Source organism: Lepisosteus oculatus, chromosome 24 (genome assembly GCF_040954835.1).
Source record: "Lepisosteus oculatus isolate fLepOcu1 chromosome 24, fLepOcu1.hap2, whole genome shotgun sequence".
Lineage (NCBI taxonomy): Eukaryota > Metazoa > Chordata > Actinopteri > Semionotiformes > Lepisosteidae > Lepisosteus > Lepisosteus oculatus.
This window is the reverse complement of record NC_090719.1, coordinates 12,497,746-12,519,917: the sequence shown is the minus strand read 5'-3', so window position 1 is coordinate 12,519,917 and position 22,172 is coordinate 12,497,746. Positions and strand designations below refer to the sequence as shown.

The 22,172-nt window shown below is 40.5% G+C and overlaps 1 protein-coding gene across 2 annotated transcripts in view; it reads left to right on the top strand.

The window, feature by feature from the left end:
• LOC102687387 (multiple epidermal growth factor-like domains protein 9) overlaps window positions 1-22,172 on the top strand; it is a 192,020-nt gene that overhangs the window by 118,961 nt on the left and 50,887 nt on the right. For both annotated transcript variants that reach the window (XM_069183209.1, XM_069183208.1), the window contains exon 4: window positions 18,614-18,763. In XM_069183209.1, coding sequence (XP_069039310.1) covers window positions 18,614-18,763 — 150 coding nt within the window. The remainder of the gene's footprint in view (window positions 1-18,613; window positions 18,764-22,172) is intronic.

Here is a 22,172-nt window from a genome sequence, read left to right as displayed (position 1 = left end):
CTGCTGCTTACAGTTTGTATCATTTGGTTAGTGAATGTGATTTATTTTCTTGATCAGTCAGTCCTCTGTATCACATTATTAACAAAATAGCAGGATTGTATTGCCGCTTGAGCTCTCACAGTTTAGAGATATTCAGCAAAGTCTTGTTTGTGTTACTTTCTACTACCGTTAGACAAAGTAAGCATGTCATTGTAATGTGGCTTACTGTAGCTGTCACAGCAAAATAGCCATAGTACAACAAGCGAGCTCCAATCTTCCATTAGCATAGGAAAATAGTAAAAGCTCGCTTATGTAGATTGTTAGTTATTACAGTTTACTCAGTTCAAAATTAAATAAACTATATCACTAAATGTCAGAAACATAATGTGTTAACACTCAATTTATTGACCTAAACCAGCTATTTGATGAACATTTGATCAAATATTCTGCGAAAGGTCAGGTTCTAGTTTTTTGTTTACTGGGATCCACAGACTGCATGCTGGTTGTCTTGTTTGAGTCAGCAAACAGTGTTAGTTTAATGAATGAGTCATTATGTCGCCAGTCCTTTTAATCTGCATGTCTATATATTACTGTGAGCTAAGGGTGGGCATGCAGGTCATTTGTCATTCACTTGGAATGTTGACGTCTCAGAAAAATGCTTGCAGTTCACAGAGTCTGGAAGGAGTGCATAGAAACTAAGCTGTTTGCTCAACTACAATTGATCTTACAGATGGGTAAATACACAGGATCAAACATGATTTAATCCGTTTTTCTGCTTGTTTACTCTGGTTAGTAATAAACATTTACTGTAACACAGAAGCACAGCATAAAAAACAGGGAAACAAAGAGCAGATAGGAAATGAATGTGAGGAAAACAGAGAGAGCTGGAAGAAGCATCAGCACTCATCTCTTTCTCTACGTCTGTGCCAGGCAAGAGGACCTAGTTCTGATCAGTCTTGAAGACCAGATTCTGCCTCAGTAATTTGAACCTTATTTAAGAGATCTTGCCGTGCTCAATTTTAAGAAATTCTGGTTTCCTTTGTTGTTGAATCCCTAGGCTAAAGACGTTTTCTCCTAATTTGGTATTGCATCTTTTGAGTAGGGACATAAGAGTCCCATTCAGTTTTGGGCACCCAGGTTATAAGAAGGGATATTTAGCACTGACTCTGATTCTTTTATTAAGGACCCAGCACAGTATTTCTTTTGTTGACTTGGCAAGTATAATATAGTGTTTCAGATTACTGTGTTAGCATTCTGGGTCTATACGATGTAGACCTCTGAGATGCCTTTGTTTTGTACTGTAAATAGCTTAATGTTTAATATTGTATGTTGTGTAACATTTTGGGTGTTTAGTTCTGTGTACTTGTAATTGTTAATAAATATTTGTTTGTTCTAGATTGCCTCTAATTTATTATTTTTGCCTCAAATTATACCCAATACTCAGGTGTATTTTTGACATTCACATTTATTTGATTATTTTTCCTGCTCTCTATTTTATCACCCCCCAATTTATAATAATATTCAGACCTTCTGCTGCACTTATGATGATTATTTTGCACTTGTGCCATGCGCATTACAGATGTTTTGAAGCAGAAAATTACTGTGCCATGAAGTAACATTATGCTTTGTGGGTTTTAAAGTCATGGTAAGGGTTGCATTGCATGTATTCAGCAAAACAGCAGTGAGTCAGCAACACTCCTTTTAACTTGTAGTTTGGACATAATCCATTGAGATAAAGGGGGATTTAAAAAAATTGAGATGTTCTTTGAGGTAATGCAGAGGACTAAGAAAAGTTAATTTGATTGTAATTCTGGATGTAATTTTCTATCCCCAAAACATAATTTTCCCTCTTTTGAATTTTTTCAGTGCATCAGGAATTGATTGGATAGATTTGACATTGTTGACATTGACTCAGGTTTGACTCATCTTTGCATCATGGAAAAAACAAGTTGTTTTTGCAGTCATCATTGAACAGTCAGCTTGCGCTATGACAAATAAGCTAAGTGGAAGACACAATTAGCTTCTAATTCCTGCTTCCTAAATGCCTTAATAGTTTAATTATTCTGTATCAACTTAATGGAGTGTCTAAAACTAACATCTGGTGGGAGTATTCAACAGCATCAGCAAACTGGGCACAGTGTGCCTGGCAAGAGTCCTTTTTATCAATGTAAGTGATTTCAATTACATTACAAGTTTTATATTGTTTTTAATTTAGAATTAATTTAAAAATCCAGACCATGATTCACGCAGAATATGTCATAGGCACTAAATCACCTCATTAGCTGAGAGTGGAGCAGAGGGTTGATTAAACACTGGCATTGTGGTAATTTAACCTGTTATGAACAACAAACCAATCAATAGGGAGGTCCAGGTGTAATGGTCTGGACAAGAATGTCTAGACACTACAGAACTCTAGTTACAATGATTGATGTCAACATGACTGCATGACACTATTCCTCTTAGGAATATTTAGAGTCATGAATAAATTGACCCTCGTGTTTTATGGAATTCAGCTATTATGACAAATTTATGACCAATATGTCTTGGCTGTTATGATTACATTATAACATTTTTGGAATGATTTTAAGCAAGACACATTATGCAATCCATAACTCATTCTGATTTATGATGTTTTTTACTCACCTTTCATTAGGGTTATGAATAAATCTGGAAGATGCTGTAAGATTGTATATTAAGCATATTTGTCAATTGAACAGTACCTTTTTGAAGTTTATTGAACAGCCATTCATCCTACCGAGTGATAGTTATGATGTCCCGGTGAGTGAAATAAAATACAGTTCAAGAAAGGTGGCATAACTGATAAAGGTGCTCTGCTGAGTGTGGGTTGAGCTCCATGATCACAGATTCTAACCTGAACTAACCTGTTATGACCAGGAGAGCACTGCGAAGGGTAAAAAGCTCTTTGTTATTTGGCCTTAAGACACTCATTGTCCCCTATGGCCTCCTGAATTGTCATACGTGCAGGACTGTCAGTGAGAGGGACACGTCTCTCCAGTGGGGCCTGAACCTCCTATACGGGGTTGCATAGCGTGTTGCGTGATAAAAGACGAATGGCTGGAAGATGGGGGGTGTTGGCAGAGTGTGTCTGCACCTCCTCAGTTTCCCTGTGTGCGGCTACGAGGTTTGTCACTGTGAACTAAGGTATGACAAATACACAGTTCCAAATCGGTGGATGGTCCAAAAATAAGTTCCTCATTGTGTGAGAAAATGCTGATTTTTTTAAAATACATATTAATATTAATTAATTAATTTTCAATATTTTTGTGCTTAATAGCACTTTTAAACTGCAGTTTGGCTTATGTATGAGGACTTGTCTACAGTTCACTTCTACTATAGAGGAGTTACTATTCTGTAACACTGTATCATAGTCAATCCTCAAATTGCAAGTGAATCTGTAATTCAGGCTGCAGGGTACCACTCTTCTTTAAGAGATAACCAAGGGCTGGCTCCAAGAGCATATGTGAGATCAGATTAGAGCTGAATCCTATGATGCTGGATTAGACACCTTGCAACAGCAGAATTTCAGCTGATGATTAATGTGTTGCCTGTTCAATTAACTCAGCAAAGCATATTTTTTGTGTGCTTATCCTAAGGGTCTATTATGATTCTGCATTTTAAAGCAGCTGCTGAAGGCATACTGTATATTGGGGAAAATTAAAAGATGGATGCAGTGCTATCTATTCTGGACCATGTGTCACATCAGTAAGGAGAATAGACTCACTCGTTAAATTGCATCAATATCCCAGTCTTTATTAATCATATCCAGGAGGAATGCAAAACTGCTCATTCCATTGAGATTTCACAGTCGTCATGATATGTGCTCATGAATCTAGTGTCTACTGAAGCCGTTCTTACTGCGGGATGACGGTTAATTTGTTTTTCTACTTTCCTGCCCACCATTGCGAACACATTTCCCAGGACAGTCATCAATGCTCAGTCATATCAGAGTTGGAAAGCTGAAAATACAAGGATCTCCTGAATGGCTCCACCAGTCAAAGGATATACTTAGAATGCAGGCGAAAACAGTGAGGGAACACAGTGGTCCAGAGGTTTCTAGTTTGAGCTGAGATGCCCTAGTCAGGCTGAGATTATTCTGCCAGCCAGAGAGAGGCCTCTTGACTTGCTGGTCACCTCTTCCAACAGCAGCATGGTTTTCCTTAGATGTCTCCCATCCCAGTAGTGACAGATGAGATCCGACTACAAAGTCAGCGTGCTACTGCTGTTGAATTTTGTGCTTCCAAGCTGAATGTTTGTATAGTAAAAACCATTACAGGCGATTCACATTTTTTATACAGTACACTGTTAATTCTGCCAAACATGCTTCTGGATATGTTCCACAAGGCCCCCTTTTCCAATATACTGTACAGGATTTAATTTCAAAGAGGTCTATACTTGTATGTTCCACAAGCATAAGGCATAGGAGATTTCAGAATCTCCCGACTGCTTTTAATTCAGTTTAATTTAATTGAATTCAATTCCTGTAAATTGTCCTGTGATACTGAGTGCATTTTACTTTGATTCGGTTTCATGAAAAGCTTTGAAATCCTTACACACTGTAATAGATCACCATAGGAAAGTGGGGAGCACTTCACTAATCTAGCTTTAGTGAAATGTTAGTTGAAAAAATTGAGCAATTTCAGTTTTGGCTTTTTGATACAATGCCTTACATGCCAAACTACGTAGCTGAATAATGTGTAATCAGCCATTGACATTCGTGAATGATTAATCGGCAAAGTGTTGCAAAAATCTGTACTTGGCAAAACCCTATACACTCCAGCACAGATTCAGTTACCTTTCACCTAACCAGGACTGACTGGAGCACCATGAGATTTGTCCGGACCAACTGGAATTTACAGTAGCATTTTATGAAGGAAAGGTTTAAAAATTTACATTTTGAAGATAGTATTATACACACCTTGTTCATTGAAACTGCAGATGCGATCAATCAATGAACACAGCACATGAAATAAGTCTTACAAGGGCGAGAGCCCACCTGATTTCTGTTGAAGGATGTGTGTCTTTTCATTTGACTGTTACTCGTGTCCTATAGGTTAACGGAGCGAGTAATCATGGGAGTTCTTGGGAGCTGCCCTTTTCTGAGGGTGATCTTTTAACCCAAGACAGTGTCCCTGTTGCACGGCATCTTAAAAATGGTCTAACAATACAGTATATATGCCACATTTAAAGCCCTAGAATGGTGCTACTTCTAGAACAGCTTGACATTTCTCCTGAATTTGTGGAAAAGAATGAGAAAAGAAACAATATCAATCCACATGTAGCTAATGCTTTTAAAGTGAAGATTTTCAGCTTCTAGTCCCAATGGCAATACAAATTTGATGCTGTTTCCCAGTTGCTTAATTGACCTCCTGTGCCTCATAGTTCAAGGCACTTTGTCACTGTCTGGTTGGTACTGACAACTTGCTGGGGCCTGTTCATAGAGGAAGCTTTGAAACACTGATCAGACTGTTCCGAAACAATGAGTCGCAGCGAGGAGGTAGAAAACCACAGTCACTCAGGCAGCACAGCTAGACTTGAGCGAGTTGCTCAATTAAAAATCACTGAACCCTGGCGTATTAAATTGAGCACCCACCAAAATAATCAGATTGTCAAGTTGAGTCACAGTTTTTTTACATCCGCGGTGTACTGTAAATATCTGCCTCTTGCTTGTTTTGAAATATTAACGTCTCAGGGATTTCAATAAATGTTGCTTCCAGGTAAACAATGGTAATTCATTCTGTGAAACACCATTAGAGTTCTCGGGGTTGTGTGAACATAGGTTGTTCTCAGTGGGCTAATAATAAAACACACAAACCAAACCAAGGAATCCAGTATGGTAGGAGACCGACAGAGACAGCTCCTGATTCTTCTATAAAATGGAAAAATGATACCGTTAAAAAGACACATTATTTACTGTACAAACAGATCATATTTAACTTTGTACACTGTCCCATCACACTGTGCAAAGAAGGTCTGTGTTGATAGAAAGCACATTGTGTGTGAATTCCTGCCCGACAGCTCCTGGTGTTCTAAATTATTTTCATGGGGAAGTATATTTAAAAGCAGTAGTTTTTTTTTTAGGTACAGTACCTGATGTTTTCTTTTTTTATGGAGCATAAGAAATATTACTAATAAAACCGAAGTACTAAAGCACACAGTTTTAGAGCAGCAGACGGGAATTTACAGTGATGTTCATAAAATGTGCAAAGGCCACTTGAAGGTTTTTTTTTATCGTAGCATTGCAATTTAATCTTAAATGCGCAACATGTAAATGAGAGAACACTTTTTGTATTTAACAGTCAAAACTACGCATCTTCACAGGGTTCCCAGGATTATACAGTAGCTCTTTAGATAATTAAAGATATTTTTCGGCATTAACGATGGATCAGCAAAGAATCTATTTCACTCTAATGGGTTCACTATCAAGTGACAGATGATTGATGAGGCCCTTTGTGTTAAAGGGATAGCCTCTATTCTTCAAACTGATTTCTGCAATTAATATAGCTTCCCCTTTTCACAGTAGTTTTTTTATTTTACGCTTATGATTGCAGTCCTGCTGATACATTACAGACAACGGTCCAAGCTGTGATTTGGAAATATGTTAGCAACGGTTATGAAAGGCTTCCTCTCAGTATTGAAATGCCATTTAGCTCCATGGATTTTCCAACTGCTGGACTGTGCCTTTTGTTTTTTTTGTTGCAATGTGAACAAATGTCTTTTTTTCTGCTGCTGTGCAGTGAGAGTGAATGGTGCACTAGTCCCCTTTGTTCTTTGGAAGATATCTGAAGTTCAGAAAATTGGCATGTTAATCTGAAAACAACATCCGGTGACATCAAAGCCAGTTTCAACTTCCCACTCCCTGATTTCACTAAAGAGGTAGAAAACACTGACCATTAGCAGTCTACATCTTGTAGGTTGTTGTTAACTTTTACAAGGAGGATTAATTAATATTGTGTAGATGTGAACGTATCAGCAGAATGTACAGTAACTACTGTAGCGGACAACCTGAAACTGACATTCAACTGACGCTTTGCCATGATATTTTTAATTGGCGCTTCCAGGATAGAACAATTTGTATATAGAAATTAACATCTGGAAAATTGGTTTGTGCTTTGTATGAAGTGCTATGAAGTGAATGTCTCTGTGTGATACCTCATGTGTGAGCACTGCATGCTATACATAGCGATAGTCTGAATTAATAGCAGTAAATCTAGGCATTTACTTGCCCTGAGACTCAGAAACATGGAACACTTTGTAGATATCCCTGCCATTATACCAGCACAGGGAGTATCATTTTTACATCCTTTGCAAATTAGATACATATTTCAACTTTATTCTAAATTATATCGTTTAAATATACTGATTGCTGAGGAAAATTACAAGATACATTTTGTGTAGTGGAGGTACCTATATCCCGTACTGAGCTAAGTGAGGGGACTGAGGGCATCAGAGGTAAATTGCCTACTGTAGTTTTGATGGTATTCCTTTTGAACTTTATCTGACTTGTTGGCCCCAATTAAGTTCTCTTATGCCTTAAATTATATACTGTATGCTGCCATTTAGAACAGTTCTTTACAGAGTCATATCGAAGCTGCCATTATACTCGTAGTACAGCAGAAGATCTTTCAAATATTTTCAGCAGTTTCATTAATTAGAAGCTGAAATTCCACATGCCCAATCTTCAGCCATGGTGTTACCAGGCAGCCACTGTTCTTTCTTTGCTATTTCTAGGGGCCCCTTTGTGTCTTTTGACATTCTTCTATTCCGACATCCACTTAAAGAAAGCCTGTACATTCATTTTGGGCCCATCATTTTGCGGTTTAATTTGGCAGTTGGTGGAAAGATTTGTGTCCCAGAACACACAACATTTCCAGTCCAGGTACAATTCTTAAGAACTGGGATGTTCTCATTCTAACAAATATTGTCAATGTGGCTGGCTTAGCAGTGGCAATTTTTAATACAAGCTACCTTACTCTTCTTTATTTTTTTATTTACGTCACCATTGTACACTAGTGCCCATGACACTAGGCAGTAGCAGTAGGATAAGAGTTCATTTATAATTTCTTAGTCCTAGAAGTTTATCTACCCTAATATGTTATTCCTCCAGTCCTTTCACATGAAGAACTCCTGTATATGCATGAAGTGAGGGCTTGGGTTCCAGCAATGTTCAGTACACATTGACTAGTCACTAAATTTTGAGCAAATATTGATTATATTTCCTTGGGGAAGGGGAAAGGTTGGGCAAAGATGTTTCTCTCCAGCTTTTAGAAAAAGCAAACCTGAAGTGTTTGCTAGTATACAGTGTTATCTAAGGCGAGGAGTAATTTCACTCTCATGTTCTCATACTGTACATCCTCGAAACGTTCTGTACAGTCTGCAGTACCCCCCGATAACTGCTTTTCTTACTCTTTCTGTTCGACAGCAACATTAAAAAAAAACTCTGCTGATCCTTCCAGAAAAAAAAAATCCAACATGTCAGCTTTTTCTATTTGAACAAGTTTAAAAAGTCTGTGTGTGTGATCCGTTGATAGTGCAGCTGACTAAAGGCCTCTGGCCTGAGATGTCCTATCATCAGCAGGGCTGTGTGTCCACATGGAGGAAAGAGAGAGGGAGGGAGCAGGGAAAAAGTCAATCATCGACTCTTCCTTTCCTAGGACAAACTATTGCCTTTCCCAAAGTCAACGGCGAAATAGTTGGTGTATATTCACAAAATTAGAAACAGCTAAATCAGCTCAATGAACACTGTGTTCACTGTGTGCTGTTCACCCTTAGAGAAGTATAACTTTGTAAATTTAGCACTTTGTAAGCTACTGCAGCTTTATTGTATTGTATTGACGTTGTGTAGACTTTATATACTGTACCGTCATAGAATGAAAGTCTAATGAACGTTTCCTGTAATGACCCCTTTTGTATTCCTGGGGTCCAGTATAAGAAAGGCAAGTTCAAACCGTATAAATAAAAAGTAAAAGTGGAAAACTCCAGTCAATTTGAGGTCGATTTTCAAAAGTAAATGGGCAGATAACTGTGCACTGTAGTCTTCATAAACATAGGTGCAGCGTCGTTTAAAAGAAACTTTTGGGAGGAGGTCAAAACCTAATATCGCCCCAAAGTACTTATAAATATCACACTTCCTGCTTACTCAATTGTACATTACATGTCTGCATCCTTTCCTCCACCCCATCTGTGCTCTTGCAGCTGCTCCCTGGCTCATCCTTCATTAAAAGTCAAAGGTTTATACATCTTTCTACATCACTTATGGATGTTCTGTCCCTGCACCTATGAGCTCAATGCATCTCGAAGAACTTTAATCAGTCTTAACTCCCCAGTGCAAGCAAAGAGGGAAAAGTTAAGGGGGAAAACAAGGAAGATCCCCGATTTCTGCGTCTCTACACCTATATAAATCCTAACCTCTCCGTCCAGTTCAGGGTCACAGGGGAGTCACAGGGGAGCCTGCCCTGGCAAGCCATGGGCACAAGGCAGGGTACACCATGGACAGGATGCCAGTCCATTCCAGGGCAGACACAGAGGCACACACACACACGGGGGAATTTTCCCAGAAGCCAATTAACCTACAGTACCGTTATGTTTTTGGTCTGTAGGAGGAAACCTGGCAAAAACAGGGAGAACATACAAACTCCACAAACACAGCCCCCCAGAACTGAACCCCTGGCCCCAGCACTGCGAGGCAGTAATGTTAACCACTGCGCCCCTGAGCCACTGTTTACACCTGTACTGTATGTACATCTGAACATACATCTGTACATATCTGTTCTCTGCAAACGCGTGCCAACCAGCCTTGCTGAAACAGTCTTCTAGAAGCCTGAGCTCAGAGGATTAAGATTCTGCAGTCTTGGACACTACTAAGAAAAGCCAAGGTGAACAGCTGGAGTTCATAGGGATGACTCACTAATTCCTATGCTTTAGTATTTGAAGTGCAGTTTCATAGTGAGGACTGTATGAGAACCCGCTGTGAATGACATTGGTTAGGAAAATCAACCCGCCTTAAGTTCTGTATTTTTTACCTTGTCTTTTGAAGTTCACTGTATCCTTACATCTTAATCATCTGCTGCCTTTTTTAAAACCAACAAGTATCCAATAAGAAAACAAGAAACCATAGAAAAACGAGCAATTATTTTGAATTAAAATATAATAATCAATATTAGAATTTATGTGATGAAACCACTTTTAAAATGACCTATAACCTTGACACCAGTGATGAGCTGAAACTGACTCTAGGCATGAAATGAGTCTCAGCTTGGTTTTTCTGTCGCACAGATTTTTAGTAAATAACTCTCAAGAGAATTACAGTAATGTATTAAGAATTTTAGTTAAGCAAAAATACAGATAAATAATAGAAATTAGATAAAATTATAGATTCCTATACGTCTAAAATCAAATTAAGAAACTCGCTTACAGTAGGTACTGTAGCTAGTTCCAGACTTCATGTTTACTTTGTGCAAAAGAAATGCCTACTATTGTCAATTTTGAACATGCTTTCCCTTAGTTTCCCTTTGTGTCGTTCTTCATCCAAAACGAAACGCAGCATCTAATTTCTTTGACACCTTTACAACTCGATGACTATTACAGGAGTGGATAGACATTTCAGTGAATCACCAGGGCAGTTATGTGAACAAAAACTGAACAGTTGATAGAAGACGAAAGCTCCCATTCCCTTGAATATACCATAGTGCAGTACAGATTAGTAAGGAGCTTAAAAGCTGAATGAATCGTCAGCAGTGTTCAGAGTCAAGAATTTCTTCATGCTCAGCCATGTCGGTGCTGTCCAGATGCTGTCTATCTCCGTTGTCACCATCGGTTTTCCAGCCAGTCAGTCTGGTTAGGGTTTTTTTCATTTTTCCCCCACCAAGAGCACCAAGAGAACAAAGTTAGGGCGCAAACGTGGGGTTCAGGGAAAAGATCTGGCTTCAGCTGATAGTGACAGAACGACTAATTCGATTAAGAGTTGCCTCCATGCGGATCCGTCCAGTTTTCCTCTCGCTTGGTGACTGGTCAGGCACAGTGGTGCCCTGTCTAATATGAAACCAGCTCAGTTGCCGATCATGCTGAATGGCTATCCCTGGGTGGGGGAATCAGAATTGCCATGGCAACACGACATGTGTGAGTGGGGGGAGGCATGTTTCTTCACTGCAAGGGGTGGGGGGATATGTTTCTTCAAGAGTAGCTTTTATTCTGGAAAAAATTAAAGAAAGGGTAGACCAACTGTGCAGAACCATTTGACCATACATAAATTGTGGAGTCCTAATTCAGCCTGAATGAAAACCGTGAACTGCCTACAATGATTATTATTTTATTTTCTATTTTCTTTTCAGTCCATTTGCAGCTGATTTCAAGCACAAAACTAAGAATGAAATCTAGCAGCCCCTGCCTCTGCGGTGGTGTGGTGCTATTATAATGGAAAATGAGAACAAAAATCAGAGCAGTTTCTAGTTTACTTCATTTTTTTAGGAATGACTATAGTATTGGAAAGCCAGACTGAAATCAGTTCAGGATCTTAAACCACAGGGGTATACAAAATGAGGAGCAAATATTAGGAATGTCAGTTCCAAATAGAAAGAGCTGTCATGATCACTTAGAATGAAGTAAGTACATTTAAATAGTTCATCAGGCTCTTAAACTTACAGTATAATGCAATGCATATTGCAGCGCTGAAGTCACAAGCAGGCAGATCTTGTTTGTGGTGTATCAAAAACATTTATATTTAAATGTGTGGTACAGTACATAATGGAATCCGAATGTTATTGTTGTAGTTCAGTGTACCATTACAGCTCAATAAATAAATCTGTTTTATTTTAAAGGGAAAAAACAGGACCCAGGGTTACAGACTCTGAGTCTGAAGATCCAAATAATTTTCATTGGCTTCAATTACACATTTCACGCCAAGTCTAAGTGTGAAGTAAGTAGTGTCTCGTTTCTTTGTCAACACCAGTTTTTGAATCCTTTGCCCTGGTTTACTTAAATATATGAAGCTCTTGGCCATGCTAGATCTACAGGAAACATACTTGCTTTGTCTTTCTGTTTTGGTTGTCCTATTTACTTTATACAGTATCTGCCCCCAGCGTTAGTATAGTTCTTCACAGGTTTGACAAAAAAGCTAATGTATCGATTGCCTTCATATCATCTTCGTTCATCTGTATGTTAGGACTACAGACTTAATTATTTTCATCATTCCCTTTCCTTACGGTGGTGTTCTTACAGTACATGTAATCCAAACATGTATTTGCAAGATTGTCCCTACAGGGAGTCACCTACAAAAAGGTAATTTTAGTGAGTGTAGTTCCATCCACTGACAGACAAGATCTACCTAGTCATGCGAAAATAAATGACTTTGGATGCTAGAAAGGACCCCAGGCTGAAGATGACATTGAGAACTGCTGCACAGGCCAAGTGTGAGGTAATGATAGCTGTGTTGGCATGACAGAATCCTCAAGCGGTCAATGTCAATGGGCAACCGCAGTGCCCAGCTGGATATGCAAGCCCAGCAAACTGGCGAATCCCCTTCAAAAAGTCTCTCTTGTACAGTGTGTTGGACTCCAGTTCTGCGCAGGAGAGTGTCTTGAATTGCCGAATGCGTTCCAGTCTTATTTAACGTTCTCGGTTTGCATCAGGAGGGTGGTGGTGTTGTGGTTAGCCCTGCTGCTTAATTCCGGACCTGTGGCGCTGTCTTGCGTGGAGTTTGTATGTTCTCCCCGTGTTCACATGGGATTTTGCCTGGTGTGGGTGTGTGTGTGTTTGTTTCTGATGGAGTGGTGTCCTGTCCAGGGTGTATCGCGCCTACTTGCCAGGTTTAGCCTCTGCCTCCCCCACGACCCTGAGTTAGACGAAGCGATGAGACAACAAGATAGATTAAGATTGTATAAACGCTTTCCAGATGCGCTGCTACCGATCTGTCCTGCGCATACGCTGGTACTATTATACAACTAATACAGCAGATTGGTCAGAAGCGAACCCTGTCGCAGGTCGTAGCAGGTCGTGAGCTCCAGCTATCTGGCTCTATCCGCTCGGAGGTATGAGTGGACCCCGCGGCCGTGGACGACCACGTCGCGAGGGCTGGATGACATTCTGGAGGGGTGTGGGCCGGGCCTACAAACGCTCCACGCAGCCAGGGATCGACGGTGGTGGAGGGGAATAATGGACAACGCAGTTGATCTTCATGGACAGTGATGATGATGATGATCATGATAAGACAACGGATGGATGGGGCTTAATCAGACCTCATCTGAGGAAGCACTCCACAGCTTAACTGTCCTCTGTTCTAGGCCAAATTTGCCCATTAAGTTCACATTCCCTCTCAGTATGTTAAGTTGCAGAACACACCAATAAACACAATGAATTTCCTTTGAATTGATTTTCGTTGGCCTGTCTCTTAGAGTAAATTTCACTCTGTCTGGAAGAAAATGTTTAGCTTTCTTTTTTGGACAAAAAAGGAAACTAGGATTTGAGCGTTCTGAGGCATCTTCTCCTGTTCTGACACAAAGAACTGTACACAGTGTGTTGTACACCAGCATTCAAATAGCACTCGGGTTGTAATACAATAATACAGCGCTGGCTGTATTTCTGACAGCTCTCTCACTTCAGCCACGGAGAACTTTGAAGTCTACCTTTGACAGTACCAGTCGCCGCCTGAACCACAATGCACTGCCTGTTGGCTGACTGGAGCCATGACCTCTAAAGGTCTCAAGACGCCTCCACTGTAGCTCAGGAAATTTCTCGTGTGAAATCGTTTTTCTGATGCTGTGCAGTGCACTGGCCCTCGACAGAGACAAATACCACATTCACTACACAATCAACATTTAGAAGCTAGAATGTACAGGTCTAAAAGCATGTGAATCATGAGCAATAGAATGCAAAATATTGGCTAGTGCTGTATTTTTAATTTCCTACATGTCTCATAAAACAATCTGCCAGTGTGATGCATTTTTGCAAGTCACTGCTAATTATGAGGCTTTTTTTCCCTGATGTTATGCATCTGTCTTGAGATGTACCCAGATAAACTGAGAAGGCCAACAGCACAGTTAGAGATAATGATAAGTTATGCACTCAGCAGGGCAGCGTGCTGTGTGTTTGTGTTTAAAAAAAAAAAGCACATTAGTGGAGCTCTGTCAGCCGAAACATTGTTGAAAGTTTTCAGAAAGCGATTGAAGAAACTAGTTAAGCTGAGGGCAAAGTAGGTGTGAAAATGCTTTTTTAATCAACATAATTCTACAGTTTAAAATTAAGTAATCTGAGAGATATTAAATCAGAACAAATCTGCATTGGAGCACAATGTGAATGCATGTTTAAAATCACAGACCTAATCCATTTCCCACACTGCTGCAGTTCATTTGTGTAAAACGTATAAGTCAGGATTTAATAATTTCACGATTCTGATGGAGCACCAACCTACCTCAGCTGATTTTCAGGCGACCTGTTAAAACCAGGTTGTGTACTGTTGAACTGAATAGGCCACCAGCAGCAGCTATGGAGCTGTGCCCCAAGGAGAAACACCAAATGAAAACTTCTCGCAGCCTAAGATCCTGACTGTGGCTTTGCAGCTCCCCAGTGCTGGGGTATGGGTCACAAGCCACGAGATCAAAGCCGTGCAATAGACTGCTTTTAACAAACATAGCTCAGGAAATCGCCTCGCATGCTCTGGATCCTAGTCAGAACATGGGAAGCAGCAGACTGAAACAGGTGAGCAGTGAAGAATACATACCTCACCTTTTCTTTCTGATGAGGGTCTGCGGCCCGATTTTCTGCTTTTCTCCCAAGCGTGCAGATTTCCAGACCGTCACACCCTGTGCTGACGCTGGAAAGCGTGAAATTAAAACCCCGCATTCCGATACATAACTCATAAGGCGTAAGTGTCTAAAACTAATGAAGAGGCGCTTTTTTTTTAATTGTCTTGTCTACATAAACCCCCAAGGGGTTTATTTCCCTGCTAACTCACAGAGCTGCTTATTTTCTGTTTTGCTTGCTGTGATTGCATCATATTACCAGCATCAGCACATTGAGGAGAGGGGACTTTGAGAGTCACTGTGTTTGAAATGAAGGTGTGTCTCTCATGTTCCTTGACTCATTCCTTTATCCTAAGAATCATTGTAAGAAGTAAATACACAGTTAAACAAAAGAGTCAGCGTGGTCTTTGAATTTTACTGTATGTCCACAAAGGATTCATAAGAAGACAAAGGCTCCAAGTGTTCTGCTTGGGGGAAAAAAATCCCCTATAAACAGGAAGGAAAATGGAGATATCATAACTAAACCAACATTACATACATTAATCCTTCATACCAACAACAGATTATTTGTTTGACAGAGCTTTGCGAGACTTTGTCTCGCTAAAAGTTTTGCTCATTTCTAAAAAGCAAGTGGTTCTGCTGCAAATTGTGTTGACACGTTCTTTAAAAAAAAGCATAATGTAGTGAGCTACACCCTAACATCTCGCATGTTTATTGTGATAAAGAATATTTTATTGTTTGGGAAGTTTTGCCTTGTAGTGTCAAGAGGATTCTTTTGTATTTATTTCTTAAATTAATGCTGTTGAATTTCTGCAGGCGTAGTAGCGTTCTCAGACATACATTGGATCAAAACCTGTCAGTAATAGGTAGTGAGCCGTTTCTGACACAGCACTGACCACCACACATTGAACTTTCATTGAAAAAGAGACTAAAAGAATAAAGCAGAATCAAAAGAAGCCCAGGTGTGCAGCATTTCAATACATTAATAAGAGCGGGTTCAGTAGGGTTTTGAATGAGAAATGTTTTTTTTTTGTATTTGTTTAAGCGTTTTATAATAGTATTGTTTAGGGCTTCATTAGCAACACATTTGATGGTGGGGAGGAATAGACAGTTTGTGATTTTGGCACTCTGATGAAGATCTGTTTCCAAAACATCATCCTTTTATGAGTTCTGCAATACAGTGGGAGGTTTGGAAACTGCGGCGCGCGCAGGAGTTTCTCTCTTCTTCAGCCTTTCCAGCTCGGAATTGTTCAGTGCCAAGGAAATCGCCTCCCAGCTGCACAGCATCTCGCCCCTTTCCTGGGAAGTGCGAGGGCAGTGTGCCCGCACCTTGTGAAGTGTGTTCTGTCAAGACATTTTCCTCTTTGCCCCCCTGAGCCCCAGGCAGGTTGCGGCCTACAGCAGAGTTCTCAGTGAATGGGCTGGGCTGGCTCTCAGGCACTGTGGTTGACTCAGCCAGTCTGTCTCGGGCACTTCAAAGTCACATGTGCACCACCTTTTGGCGACCCCTAGTCACTGACCTCCGATGCCATCGCCCACATTGTATTGGCTTACATTCAATCAGCCACCGGTGAACTACTCCACCGAATTACAGAGTGACATGAACTTCCACTCTGGTCCATTCCCCACTGCAGAGGAACGTTATTTGGACTTGACGAAGGGGCTTTAAAATGATCTTTTCAGATCCGTAAAATGGAAAAACAGAAGCACGCACCATGGAGTGCAGCAAGGAAAGAAGGCACATTTCCATCAATGCAACATTGGATGGAAGGGTGTGTGAAAAAGGGAATAATCCCAGATCTTGCAGCGTCAGCGTGATGTTTGACGTCAGCATATCAAAGGAAAACCTGTTCATTCTCCGAAGGTACTGGCAGCAGCAGTCAGACTCCCAAACATACAGTATTATTAAGGATTGCAGTTTTCAGTCAGTACAGTATGTGACATATTTCTCCAGCTCCTTCAGTGCCATTGCATTCAGATGAAGGTTCTCTTTTATTTTTTATTTTTTTTCTTTTCTTTTATTTTTATTTATTTTTTCTTTTATTTTCCCCACAGAGACTGAACTCTGTGGGGAAATTGCTTGCCTGCAATGAACTATGCTGTTTTTTAAATTATTATTATTATTATTATTATTATTATTATTATTATTATTATTCAGTAGAATACTAAATTGTTTGTGAGGAAGCTGTTTCTTTTACTATACAGGGGCAGGTCTCATTGTTGTTCAGTGGTATTGTACTGTATGAGAGAAACTAAAATAATTCCAAAACAGATTCACAACCTCCAGTAAACACGAGACATCATTCTGTTTTGTGCAGAATCCATTACTAGGTTGATTTTAGATATCCTCAGAACTTGAGCCCTGAGCTCTGCGTCAGTACTCTGAAATCAAACAGTAATGTGTTGAGGATAGGTAGTAGGAAACAGTTATTTTTTGGATTAAGCTTAGTTGGGTTTTTTTTGGCAAAGACTCAGGTTCTTTACATTTATCTGACCGCTTGATGAAATAGTTAATACAGTGCTAAAGCATTACTATTTTAATATAAATATAAAGTCTAGCAGAAAGCTGTGCGTCTTAATCTTTTTCCAACAAAGTAATGTAGTGTTTAACCTTGCTATTAAGCATCACTTTAACTGACCCATCAAATCCTAAGAGCCAGGTGTTCACATTTTAGTGTTAATTAAGAAAGAATTGATGTCCTGTGCCTGTTAAAGTAAGAGCTGTTATTACTGCAGTTTCACTACTAAATGAGGTCTTGGCCTCCTGAGGCAAAAAGACAGTCCAATAACAATGAGATATCTAAAATGAAAGCCCACAAGGCAGGAGTGCAAAGATGAACAAGTTCAAGTCATTGCATAAGGTCTTTTTAAATCATTTCACAAATGTCCTGTAAAACATGAAACTTTCTTAAGAAGGCAATCACATAAGAGAGGTTCCAACCAGCAAACTCCATTTTGGCTACCCAGCCCATTTGGTAGTTGTTAGTTTATCGATCCAGAGATCTCATCCACTCTTGACTGAAACCAAAGTATCTGCTTCAACCAAATGCCTGAGTAGATCGTTCCAGACTCCAACAACCCTTTGGGCAAAGAAATTATTATATAAATTCTGCTTTACTGTTTCAGCTGCATTTAATCTTATACTTTATTGTAGAGTGATTATGTTCTCCATCAGCACCTAATACGGTATTTACAACACACTTGTCTTGGTCTGAGAACACTGGACCTCAAGTGAAAGAGGACACAGATACTTGAAATCTTAAAGGCTCTGTCATGCCAAAGGAACAGCCACTGAAAGTGAGCTTGTCACTAGCTGCTTGAAAGCTTTCTTTTCTTTTTTTTCATGTCTAAAGTCACATAATGAGAGAGACTGAGCACGTGATAGAACTCAGTGGGAAACACTTGATCTGGAGAGTTTAGAACAGTCAGGTGCTTCAAAGCTACACTTTTTTTTGTATTAGACGCACAATCACACATACAGTACACACAAATTAAGGACATGAAAGAGCTCTTATTTAACAGCTTTTCTGAAACAGGACAATTGTTCAACAGTATCACGCTTGAATGATGCATTGTCACACCTATTTCTTTCATGACTTATTAATTCCAAATCTGGCTTCTCTCTCCTAGGTACAAAATATTTTAGCCTAGGTTGGTGCATGCCATGTGCATAAAGCAAAAATAATAATAAAAAAACTTTTGTGCATTTGATTTTTGTCACCTACACTTCTGTTAGGACAGGTAGGATTTTCTCCCTTTTTTTTTTGGCATTTTACTTTAAACTCTTTTTCAGTGACATCGTCACTGCTCGACAGCTGCCCGGCCAGTGTGTCAGATCCACCTGATTTTTTTTTTTTTAATGTGAATTGCTTTTCTTTCAGGCACTTGTGTGAACTGCCAAGACAACACGCAAGGACCCCGCTGTGAAGAATGCAAGTACAGTTTCTACAGGAGGCCCGGTGCAGCCCTGACAGAGATCTGTGAGCCTTGTCCCTGCTCCCCTGTCACTTCCACAGGGAGCTGCCATATCGGTGAGTTCATTCATTAACATTACCGTACAGTACGTGACCCAGTAACAGGCACTCCGGGCTGTGATGAAGCAGCCTGTGTCTTTGTAGGTGGCTGAAGAGACTGGGGAGGAAGGCACTTGCCTCTCTTTAAGGTGTCTTCTCAGGCACCGAGGAACGTGACGTTGAGCTGAGCCTGTCAGTTAAGCCTGATGTCCGGGGCTCCTGAGGTTACTGGTTTTTGTCCGTAGGAGCTTGTTGCCAAGTGATGGTATGTTACTGTGGTTAGTCTCGACTGCTGAGAAATTCACAGAGAGGATTTTTTTTGGGGGGATTATTCTCATTGTCAGGCCTTTCTTCGGTGTTCACTGCTGCATCGTTCCCGTTATTGTCATCTGTCCTCTTTTTTTTGTTTGTTTGGCGGAAGCGGACTGCCTTCGATATTGACTGCGTTTGGGATCTTGTTCTGGCAGATTCGCATCGAAATGCGAGGATGTCATCTTAGAGGTTAAATCTGCGAATCGAATCGGGTGAAGGTCCCCTAAATCCAGATGAAACTGCAGCTAAAGATCGGTCTGGATCAAGGCCTGCAAAGCCTTGAGGTATACTGGTATTGAGCAATCATTTGTTTGAAATGTTTCTTAGATAATCACATTCTTCATCTTTGAATACGGGTATTATTGAAATGGTACCTATTATGATCCAAGCATAATATTATCTACCAGTGAGGCGTTTGTTTTTAGGATGAACAGAAACAAAATACTTGTCAATCACATGCAAAACAAATGAATAATTATTTGTATTGTTATTGGGCAGTGGGTAGCCTTGCAGTACTGGGGGCTTTGGGGCTTCCACATAGACTTGGGGTGCTGTCTGTGTGGAGTTTGCATGTTCTCCCCGGGTTTATGTGGATTTCCTCCAGGTGCCCTGGTTTCCTCTGACAGTGCAGACATACCGGCTGGTTAATTGGCTTCTGGGAAAAGTGTCCGTGGTGCGAGTGCGTGCCTGTGTCTGCGTGTGCCCTGGCATCCCAGCCAGGGTGTACCCTGCCTTGAGCCCATCGCTTGCCAAGGTTGGGTCCGACACCCCGCTCCAACCCACGATAGGCTAAATAATAATAATAATAATAATTAATAATTGCTTACACTTATATAGCGCTTTTCTGGACACTCCACTCAAAGCGCTTTACAGGTAATGGGGACTCCCCTCCACCACCACCAATGTGCAGCCCCACCTGGATGATGTGACGGCAGCCATAGTGCGCCAGAATGCTCCCCACACACCAGCTCTCAGTGGGGAGGAGAGCAGAGTAATGTAGCCAATTCATAGAGGGGGATTATTAGGAGGCCATGATTGGTAAGGGCCAATGGGAAATTTGGCCAGGACGCCGGGGTTACACCCCTACTCTTTTCGAGAAACACCCTGGGATTTTTAATGACCACAGAGAGTCAGGACCTCGGTTTTACGACTCATCCGAAGGACGGCACCTGTTTGCAGTATAGTGTCCCCGTCACTATACTGGGGCATTAGGACCCACATGGACCGCAGGGTGAGCGCCCCCTGCTGGCCCCACTAACACCTCTTCCAGCAGCACTCTTAGTTTTTCCCAGGAGGTCTCCCATCCAGGTACTGACCAGGCTCCCACCTGCTGAGCTTCAGTGGGGGTGCCAGTTGTGAGTTGCAGGGTGATATGGCTGCTGGATAGGAGGTTTTAGAAAGTGGTTGAATGGGTAGATTAATGTGCAGTTTAACTGCAGAAGTGAGGATCATTCTGCTTGAATGGCAGACTGAAAAGCTCAGGCTTCCTTGTGGCCAATCTCATAATGGTCAAAAATAGAAATGACCGTTTCAGTTCACATGCTGCCACAAAGAGCCTATGTGTACAGTATTCAGCGATGTATTCGCCATTGACTGGTTCATCCATTGACTTATAACGCATAATCTTCTGATGCACAGGGGGCACAGCTCTGATCAGAGGACCGGCGTTTACCCCTCTGATCTCAAGATAGAGGGTTCCCAGGAAGTTGCAGGGGTCAACATTTCGCTCGGAGTCGAAACTGCTTTAGCCAAGTAATGACACTTTCTTGTTTGGCGGCATGTACTGGTAGCTGACAGATTAGGAATCCCACAGCAGCATGACAAGGGTTTAATCTGAGGCTACCGTGCGAAACTCGTGGGACTCCCAGTTTCCATTCATTTTTTGTAATGGATTCCGTATCTGAACTGTTTAAAAAGTGCTGTTTCTCTGGACAAAGGTCAGTGCAATCATGACTGTAGTTAGAGTAAACAAGTTTGTAAATTGCTTCTTAAGATCTTATGATCTTTAGATAAATTATATGTATCTATATAATTATATGAGTAGATAAAAATAGCTAAGAATTAGTGCCGTTGGCACAGCCCAGAGGAAGGCTTTTCATATTTCTGTTTGGGTTCGATAAACCGCTGCAGTGGAGAATATCACAGAACGACTTGACATCAGAGTTCCCAGCAGGCATCATTCAGCAGCAGTAATCCAGAAAAGCCCCTTACTGTACTTCCACACAGCCAGACGCTGCATAGACAACCAGCAGTTTTCTTAAAGGATTCTCAGCCTCTTATTTTGAGGGCATCAAGAAACCATGTGCTTTGGAGGATTGTGAATTCTGCATTTTTTTTGTATTACAGTATGTTGCATTTTGACTAGCTCTACTGGTGCTCTAAAGCCTTGAACATTTGTGTATGTTCTACCCTTTTTTCTTAACGTTTTTGTTTTTTATGCCAAAATCATGTTTTGAAATTGTTTTTTAATCTAACAGGCAATACTGGTTTATGTGTATTTACAAAGTAGCATTTTGGCTAAATGGATGTGTGGAGAAGAACAAACTATAAGGAATGGTTATTAACGAGGAACTCCTGACAATGATACAGTTGGATTTTATTGGTAAATATAATGGAATGTGTTAAGAAGCATCATATTAGGTGCCTAAATTAAGATTCTCTTGAATTGCTGTGATTTCTTTTTTGAAGAATTACTGATCAATGTGCAAAAACATAAAGCTGGCTTTTTTCTCAAAGTTAATTAATATCAGCCAAAGTTGTTTTAATAGTCAAGAGCACTAGTTGAGGCTTTAAGTGAATCCAGGATGCCCTTAACAAACAGTATGTGTATCAGTTCCTCTTAGTGTATAAAAGGCCGAAGTCTTTTGCACTGCAAGGTGTTAGATATCTAGGTATTTTTCTTTGAGATTTGCTCGTTTGTATAGCCAGTGTTTGAGAAGAGTTAACATACTGTAGCTGTGGAGCCACACACTGTAGCTGTGGTGAGTCAGGAATGCTGCCACTGTTTCTTTGCTGTAGTGCATTTGAACATTCTCACTGGGCTTCAATCACATGGGCAGCCAGTCACTGCAGGAGTAGCTGGTTAGCTTGAATGACTGTCTTGCTGCTGTCTCAC